At 50.1% G+C, this 9,854-nt stretch overlaps 1 protein-coding gene across 2 annotated transcripts in view; it reads right to left on the reverse strand.

The window, feature by feature from the left end:
• Window positions 1–9,353, reverse strand: part of Acot7 (acyl-CoA thioesterase 7) — an 88,037-nt gene extending 78,684 nt beyond the window's left edge. The window contains exon 1 of one of the 2 annotated variants that reach the window (XM_048416072.3): window positions 9,147–9,328. In XM_048416072.3, coding sequence (XP_048272029.1) covers window positions 9,147–9,307 — 161 coding nt within the window. In that variant the 5' untranslated portion in view covers window positions 9,308–9,328. Of the gene's footprint in view, window positions 1–9,146 lie in introns of both variants that reach the window. The other variant, XM_085690160.2, reaches the window with a different exon arrangement.
• Between the last annotated feature and the right edge of the window lie 501 nt (window positions 9,354–9,854).

The raw sequence follows: 9,854 nt of genomic DNA on the forward strand, positions 1-9,854 counted from the left end.
GCCTCCTCAAGGGACTCTGACTGGCTCTTCTTTCCACCACTAGTGAGTAGGCAAATAACTGCTGAGCAGGCAGGCAAGCTGGTGGGCCTGTTCCTGCGGCCCAGTGATGCAAGGAGGTGAGGAGGTGTGAAGTCACTCAGCCTTGCTTTACCTCTCTGAGGGAGGAAATGGGGAGGAGAGACAAAGGCACCGCCTACTGCGAATTGACAGAGCTCCCTCTAGGACCCCTTATCTCCAAGAACTTGAAGCTAAGCTTCACCCTGCTTGGCTTATGCCAAGTTGAAGCACAGGTCCCACCTGGGCCAAAAGATCCTCAGCAAGGCTGGGCTGCCAAGTACGGCAGAGGTCCTGGCTCAGCATGAAGGCTGAGGAAGTTTGGGAGGACAAGAAAGGGCTGCAGTGGGAGGGACCACAGAGGAAAACACAGGGCTGGACTCCGCCCACCCTCCCATTTCAAGGACTGAGCTGACTCTCTATCCTGGAAAGAATCAGAGGCTCAGAGTCCCCTGTCCCCCCCACCCTGTGGCTTCAAAACAAAAAGTCAATTCAGCCGCCTCCAGGCCACCTCTGGTTTTCTCTCCCTCCCAGCATGCTCCAATGCCAAGTTATCTTACAGCAAATCCCAGACATGGCTTGGCATCCACAGATACTTCAGCATCCTCTCTAAAACATCACAGGCAAGGGGGCATCTCAAACCTACCACAGGCAAGGTGGCATTTGTCCTTCCATTTGCTGGGAGCTTAGGAAGCAGAGGAAGAGGCTCACTTGAACCCAGAATTTCAGGGTAACCTGGGCAACACAGTGAAGCCTCACACATGGTGCAGTATGGATTTTAAAGACAGGGTCTTACTATGTCTCCCTGGCTCACCTAGAACTCACCTATGTAAGCCAGGTTGGCCTCACACCCATAAAGATGCCCAAGGCTTCCTCTGCCTCCAAGTGCTGGGATTAGAGCCATGCACTACCAGGCCTGGCTTCCCATTTTAAAGTAAGTAAACACATGAATAAATAAATAAATACACCTAGAACATATAATAAAAATCCCTCAGCCTCATCAAATGCCAAGTGACTGTTTCCATACCCTAGATTACATCCCAGTGATTAGGAAACCGGCATTTGTAAACCACATCCACAAACAGCTAAAATTCCAAATGTTCACAGAAGCTAGTTTGGCACCCACCCAGGTGACGCTCACAGGCACTATGCTAAGTATGATGTCCTCCCCAGGCAACCGTAGAACAAGCCCCTGACCTGCTTGCTGGGTGCCAGTCGCTAAGGAAGGAAATAATGCCCCTTCCTATCAGATGTGATGAAGATATCCTGGCTCACAGTCAGATGGTCGCACACGGGCACACACACCTGCAATGTGGTGAGTGTGTAATCTCAGACTCAAGAGATGGAAGCAGGAGGATCAGGAGTTCAAGGCCATCCTCCATCACATGGTAAATTTGAAAATAGCCTGGGCTATATGAGACTCCTCTTTAAAAGAAAACAAACTTCAGTGAAATGTACATTTAACGCAGCTGAATTTTAGACAGAATGGTTTATGGAGCGTGTGCCATTTTAATTGCATCTACATGTTAAAAAGGCTTTCACAAAGCCAAGCTCAATATAGAACTACAGCTTGGTGAGAAAGCACTCGGGTGCCATGGACAAGGCCCTAAGCTTCATTCCACTGCAGAAAGACAAAACATTTTGTAAATATTTAAAATAAATATTTTTAACAGCAAAGGACAATATGACAACTGAGAAGGCTGGAGAGATAGCTCAGTGGTTATGAGCACTTCTCTTGCAGAGGACATGGGTTCAGTCACCAGAACCCACACAGCAGCTTACAACCATCTCTAACTCCTGTCCCAGAGGGTCTGCCGCGCTCTTCTGGCCTCCACAGGCACTGTGTTCACATGGTGCAGGCAAAACACCTACACACACAGAATAAAAAATAAATCTCAAGCCAGGCGGTAGTTGTGCACACCTTTCATCCTAGCACTTAGGAGGCAGAGGCAGATGAATCTCTGTGAGTTCGAGGCCAGCCTGGTCTACAGAGATAGTTCTAGGACAGGCTGCAAAGCTACACAGAGAAACCAATAAATAAATAAATAAATGCCTCTTTTGTGTGTGAAATATGTAAATAAATGACAACCAGCTGCCTGCATACATGAGGTCCTGGGCTTAACCCCTGGGTCGAACATAGGGTAGGGGAGCAATTTTTTTCCACGTATTTATTTATAGAGAAGAGGTGGGTTTACCACTGCCTGTATATCACAGGTGAGTGGAAGGTGACAATTTACAAGAGTTGGTTCTTGCCTTGTTCCAAGGACCAAACTCCAATCGCTCATCAAGTTTAGCAGGCAGGCACCTTCGAGATCTGAGTCATCTCACGGGTGTCTACCTGGCATTAATAACATTAATTATCCTTTAAAATGAAAAAGGGTCTTCACAGACCTTGAAAGAATGGTACTCAACTTCACATGGAAAAGCAAAAAACCCAGGATAGCCAAAACAATCCTGTACAATAAAAGAATCCCTGGAGGCATCACCATCCCTGACTTCAAACTCTACTACAGAGCTACAGAACTGAAAACAGCCTGGTATTGGCATAAGAAGACAGGAGGACCAATGGAACCGAATCGAAGTCCCAGATATCAATCCACACACCTTCGAACACCTGATTTTTGACAAAGAAGCAAAAAAAAATATCAAATGGAAAAAAGAAAGCATATTTAACAAGTGGTGCTGGCATAACTGGATATCAACATATAGAAGAATGAAAATAACCCATATCTATCACCATGCACAAAACTCAAGTCCAAATGGATCAAAGACCTCAACATAAAGCCAGCCACATTGAACCTCATAGAAGAGAAAGTGGGAAGTATACTTGAACGCATTGACACAGGAGAGCACTTCCTAAATATAACCCCAGCAGCACAGACACTGAGAGAAACAATTAATAAATGGGACCTCCTGAAACTGAAAAGCTTCTGTCAACAAAACAAAATGACAGCCTACAGAATGGGAAAAGATCTTCACTAACCCCACATCAGACAGAGGTCTGATCTCCAAAATATACAAAAAACTGAAGAAATTGGTCATCAGGGGCTGGGGAGATGGCTTAGAGGTTAAGGACACTGCCTGTTCCTCCAGAGGACCCGGGTTCAATTCCCAGCACCCACATGGCAGTTTACAACTGTCTGTAACCCCAGTTCCAGGGGATCTGATACCTTCACACCAATTCACATAAAGTTTAAAAAATAAAAAATTTTTAAAAAAAAGAAAAAGAAATTGGTCATCAGAAGAACAAATAATCCAATAAAAAAAAATGGAGTACAGACCTAAACAGAGAACTCTCAACAGAGGAATCTAAAATGACTGGAAGACACTTAAGGAAATGTTCAACATCCTGAGTCATCAGAGAAATGCAAATCAAAACAACTCTGAGATTCCATCTTACACCTGTAAGAATGGCCAAGATCAAAAACACTGACAACTTACGCTGGAGAGGTTGTGGGGAAAAGGGAACACTTCTGCATTGCTGGTGGGAATGCAAGCTGGTACAGCCCCTTTGGATGTCAGTGTGGCGATTCCTCAGAAAATTAAGAAACAACCTTCCTCAAGACCCAGTAATACCACTTTTGGGTATATATCCAAAGGATGCTCAATCGTGCCACAAGGACATGTGCTCGACTATGTTCATAGTAGCATTGTTTGTCATAGCCAGAACCTGAAAACAACCTAAATGCCCCTGGACTGAAGAATGGATAAGGAAAATGTGGTACATTTACGCAATGGAGTACTACACAGCAGAAAAAAATAACAACATCTTGAATTTTGCAGGAAAATGGATGGAGCTGGAAAACATCATTTTGAGTGAGGTAACCCAGACACAGAAAGACAATTATCACATGTACTCACTCATAAGTGGTTTTTAAGCATAAAGCAAAGAAAACCAGCCCACAAATCACAATCCCAGAGAACTTAGACAACAATGAGGACCCTAAGAGAGGCATACATGGATCTAATCTACATGGGAAGTAGAAAAAGACAAGATCTCCTTTTCTCGGGAGCATGGGAACCTTGGGGAAGGGTTGAAGGGGGGAGAGGCAGGGAGGGGAGCAGAGAAAATGTAGAGTTCAATTAAAATCAATTAAGAAGGGGGGGCTGGAGAGATGGCTCAGAGGTTAAGAGCATTGCCTGCTCTTCCAAAGGTCCTGAGTTCAATTCCCAGCAACCACATGGTGGCTCACAACCATCTGTGATGAGATCTGGTGCCCTCTTCTGGCATGTAGGCATATAAGCAGACAGAATATTGTATACATAATAAATAAATAAATATTTATAAAAAATTAAAAAACAATTGAAAAAAAAGGAAAAGGGGAGAACGTCTCGTCACACAGTCCAGGTGGCTTCTGCCTCTCTCTGCCTGCCACATACTGGAATGACAAATGTCATTCAGCTCACACTAGGACTTTTTTCTAACTCATTTTAATATTTTTTATTATGTGTATACGTGAGGTAGTGAGTTGGTTTTTCTCAAGGGAGAGCTAGAGATGGTTGTGAGCTGACCACACGGATGCTGGGAACTGAACCAGAGTCCTGCAGAAGAGCAGCAAACATTCTTAACCACTGAGATATCTCTCCAGCCCCAAGAGATTTTTCTTTCTTTCTTTTCTCTCTGAGCTAAGAGGGTGTTTGTTTATTTGTTTTTGAGACAGTCTCCCTGTTGCCTAGATAAGCCTGGAACTTACTATGTATTCCAGCCTGTCCTTAAACTCAATCTTCCTGCCTCATCCTCAATTGAGAAAATGACTATTTCTATGGGAATAAAGGCTACGCTGCCCAGATCTCAAGGAACTATCACCCATAAATACTTAAAATCTGTATTCTGTTGATTCTCTACTAAAATGTTATTTTTGGGCATTGACATCCACAATGGTGAAGAACCTCCCCAGCTATTTGGGGACAGGTAGGTAGCTGGAGGGGAGGACATAATAACTCCCTTCCCAGGAAGTCTCCAAGAGTGAAAACCAGCACCCATATGGGAGATCAAAACACCTGTGGGGTCAGCCCTGACAAGAACACACTTGAACAGGGTCAACCCTTCACATGGGCACATGGGTCCTCTTCAGGAGAAGGCACCTCGGCTGGAGAAATGACTCATTGGTTAAGAACACTGGCTGCTCTTCCAGAAGAGTTTGGTTCCCAGCACCGACATGGCAATACACAACTCCAGTCCCAGGAGATCCGATGCCTACTTCTGGCACCAGGCACACACAGTATATAGACATACATGCAGGCAAAACATCCATACTCATAATAAGCAAATCAGATTTAAGTAAATAAGAGAAAGACGCCTTCTGGCCTGAATGATACCAGGGAGCTGGCTAGTTGCAGGGGCGAAGTCCAGAGTGACACTGGGCTGCCTTGAACATTTAAGAGGACAATGGCAGACTAAGGTGCCCTCCACCACAGGCTTACTGAGCTACAGAGTGTCACCTCATCAGGGTCCATACATCCTCCCAGGGACTCTGTTTTATGGAAGGTGCCACAACGGATTCTATGTTTTCATTAGTTCCACCTTCAAGCCCGACTCCAGGCAGCACTGCAGGAATCCTCATACTACAAAGCATCCCAGCTCCCAGGAAAACAAGAACAGGACAAGCAACGTGACACAGACCATGCAGACATCACATCCTTAACCCCAAACCAATTCCAAAGGCATGAAATCCCAGTCTCACAAGGCTGAGGCAGAAAGCCAAGGACAAGACTAGCACAGGGTATAAAGTGAAACTTGGACGCAAGAAAGGCAATAAATAAGTAAAACAGAGGAACTGGCAGCGATGGTGCACGCCTTTAAGTCCAGCATTCGGAAGGCAGAGGCAGGTAGATTTTGGAGTTTGAGGTCAGACTGGTCTACAGCGTTAGTTCCAAGACAGGTAGGGCTACACAGAGAAACCCTGTCTTAAACAAAAACAAAACCAAAAAGACCAGTAAAAGATAGATGTCATAAACAAATAGATGTAAGAAATATATAGAATGGAGAGTAATTCAGAAAGATACCCAATATGGATAACTTGTTTCCACATGCATGTGCACATACGTGCACACATGAACATGTGCTTAAGGCCCTGCTAGGCCATCTTGCACCAAGGCCCCATCCACCAGCACATCGCTTGAAAGTTGACAATCTATTTGCAGCAGACCCAGCAACAGGGGACAATGACCTGCTATGGCCTGAGCTGAGTACCTGGTTCTCAAATGGCTCCCTTTGTAACATTTCTACCGGCAGGAAGTGGGACAAAGGTATCAGTCCTTGCAGCGAGCTGAAGAAAGGCCCTGTAGGAGCTCCAATTCACAGATTTTCTTGATAAGAAAATCAAGGTCAAGTGAGATTCTGCTGTGAGATTAAGGAAGTGAGGTAAGCCACTCAAGCCACCTGCAAGGGTCAGACGCAGGAGTGGAGTCAGGCCGCGGCGGCCCACTTTCCATATAAAGAGCGCCCACTGACTTATGTGCTAGTCTTCCTACCAGGTCTGGCCACACTTTCTTTCTTTTCTTTATTTATTAATTTGGTTTTTTAAGACAAGGTTTCTCCACATAGCCCTGGCTGTACTGGACTCACTCTGTACACCAGGCTGGCCTTGAACTCAGAGATCTACCTGAAATTGAGACTATCTTGATGCCTATTCAATACTCAGACCCACAAGAGAACAGGGACACAGGAGAGTTAAGCAGTGGGCTTCCAGGTCACTCAGTCACCAAGGGCAGAGGCCACATCCCACACTTATTTTTACCTTTGCAGGAGTTTTGTGTGTGCAGGTGTGTGTGCGCGTGCACTCATGCCACGGCATGAGGGTGGAGGTCAGGGAAGACAGGGTCTCACTGCAACAGCTACAGGGCTAGCTGACCCGAGCATCCAGGAAGGTTCTCAGTCTCCACTTCCAATCTTGCTGTAGCAGCACTGGAGTTCAGGCACACGCTACCTTGTCTGGCTTTATGTGAGTTCTGCACTCAGGTCTCATCTCCCTGGCCCCTGTCTTTAAAGCTTTCTCCCTTCAACAGCTTGGGAACTGAAAGCAGAGGATGATGGGAACCCACCTATATGACACTGTGCCTTTCCTAAGATAAGGACTAAACTTTCCACTGCTTGGTTCCTTCCCAGTACATACTCCTTGGAGGTGTCTGGTAAAGTCTTGTTAATTCATGACTTGGATGTGCCAGACCAGAAGTTTCCTCTTTCAATGGGTTGGCTCACATGTCTTTAAAGGGCTCTCTATTCTATTAGGTCCACACTCCAGTATCCTAGGGTTTCTCTGGGTCAAACCCAAAAGACCACAATGCACTTCACAGCCCCACCTCCCTTGACAACCGTGTTTTCCACCCGAAGGGTCTCAGCCAGGCCTCCTGGCCACAAACCCCTTCTGTCACTTAGGAAAAATTATGCAATTCTAACTCTGACAGCCAGAGAGATGGCCCTGTGGGGTACAATGAGAAAAGTCATACACAAGACATTTGTGAACATATCAAAGTATCCAAGCTACATAAAGATCCATCGACTGTTAGATGGTAGGGAAAAGACAGTCTAGTCACCAGTCATCCTGGTGATGTGAACTAAGCCTCGCTGAGTGAAGCAGACCCAAGTAGGAGCTGACCCTGAAGCTCCTGGAGCTGGATGGCTTTTATTGAGTTCCTCAACTCCCTCCTCCATACAGCAGGAGGAAGGACACTGCCACCCGGCCTCCCCAGGAAAGGTATGATGGGACAGGAACAGGTTCTTCCCAAACACTGTGGCCCAAGACTCCTTGTTATCTCCAAATGCCAGTGACAAGCACTCTCGGACCCCAGAGAGTTCAAGTACAAGGGACAGTGCAGCCGCATAGCCAATACGGAAGCAAGAGACCTAAACAAATGCTCTCTAGGAGGTCACAACTGTCCTTGAAGACAGGAAATGGCCTCTTCCAGGCTAGAACGTGAGGTTGAGAGCAAAGAGCTCCAGCTATCTAGCAGGGGCAGCCACAAAAAAAGGAGCCTGCCTCTGCTGGGTATGGCTTGGACACAAGGTTAGTGTGATGCCCAGCGTCCAAACTGAAGAGCCCACTCCAAAACTCTCGCTCTCGGCAGGCAGTCTGTCAGACAGCGCAGATGCCCTGCGGGCAGCACACACTGCCGCCACCCCCCCCACCCCCGCCCCTTACTGAGATGCTGTACACACACGAGCTAGGCTTCCACTTTAGTGAACCGAAACCGCAGGGTAACCTTGAGGCTGCCCTCTCAGCCGCGGAGGGGGGTGGGGGTGGGGGTGGGGTGGGGGGTGAGCTTGCTCATCAGCGCCAGCTTCCTCTGGGGACCCACATCTAAGCAGCACGCCCAATGGAGCAAGACTGGGAGGATTCGTAGGTTAGAACAACCCTTTACCCCTATTGTGTGAGATGACCCACTCCCTTTTCCTGGGCAATAAAGCCTTTGAAGGGTTGAGTTCTCCCTCCTCACACCTGCGCTCCTCTCAGCTGAGGCGGGGTTCTGAAGGAACAGCGGGTCCGGGCCTGCTCTCCCGGAGGCACCCATTCTTATGTGCTCCCCTGCCCTGGGCATCCTCCTCACCACCCTCTGGAGCCTGAGTTATCCTTTCCCAACCCCGTAGAAGGCTGAGCTCAGACTGTAAGGCGCCGAGCCGAGCCCGGGGTGGGGCAAGCCCTGTAGGACGAACAAGAAGACGGAGGATAGACCCTTTGCCAGTCTCCCTGTCCCAGTGTCCCTGCACTGCCCTGTCTACGAAGCCGGAGGCTCCTCAGGATTGCGGCCGCCGCCCTTGGGATGCAGCCAGAGGCCGGTGGGAGGAGCCGGCGAGCCGGCCGGGTTCTGCAGCATGGCGGGGAGCATCCCTGAGGAGGGTACGCGGAGGTCCAGGGTGGGGACCGGGAAACGGATTCAGGGCGGGGTTCCGGGAGAGGGTCCTGGACCTGGGTCCAAAGACAGGGTCCAGGACGGGCTCCAGGGTCGGAGTCCCGGGAGCGTGGAGCCGGGCAGGGCGGCCCAGGATGAGGGCGGCATCCTAGCGAGCCTAAGAGCGAGCATTGCCTCAGCCGGCCCCGGCCCGAGCGAGCGAGCGAGCGGGGAAGGGTCGACTCGGGAGGCCTCCGTCTTACCGGCAGATCTGGATGGCGGACGGGGTGTCGGTGCCGGGGTCTGACATCTTCTCTGCTACGGCGGAGGACGGCAGGAGCTGAGAACAGGTGTCTGGCAGGCCCGGCGCCGAATGAATGAGCCTGGGAGGCGCCATGGAGGGGGAGGAAGGAGGCGGGGCCATGGCGCAGGAGAGGCGGGGCCTTCGCGGAGGCGGCGAATCACAAGCGGACGCCCCCCGGAGGCCCCGCCCACGATCAGGCCCCTCCCCTCTCCCCTGCCCAGAGGCCTCCACGGCCGTCGGCGCCGGCGGGGGCGGCGAGCTCGGTCGGGCGCGGGGGCGGTCGTGGGACTCCACTTCCAGAAGGTTCGGTGGCCGTTGGGTGGCGCGAGCGCGGACGGACGCCCGCGAACGAGGGCGCGCGTGCGCGCGCGTACTCCACGCGCCAGCGCGGAGCAGGCAAGCGGCCGGCACCACGCAGTCCGGAGGCCGAGGAGCCGAGAGTCCCCCTCCGCCGAGCGTCTACGGGGCGTTCCTGGGCGCCCGCGCGGCGATTCGCTGCCCAGCCGGGACGGCCACCCGATGAGGTCACCGTGGGGAGGCCCGACCCGGACGGGAACGGTGCCCGCGAGCCGCGCGCCGACCCGGGCGCCCGGCCTAGGCCTCCTGGGCAGGCAGGCATTGGCGCCGATAGCCGACCCGGAACCCGGGGACCCTGTGGGCCGCAGAC

Source organism: Myodes glareolus, chromosome 6 (genome assembly GCF_982192425.1).
Source record: "Myodes glareolus chromosome 6, mMyoGla1.1, whole genome shotgun sequence".
NCBI lineage: Eukaryota > Metazoa > Chordata > Mammalia > Rodentia > Cricetidae > Myodes > Myodes glareolus.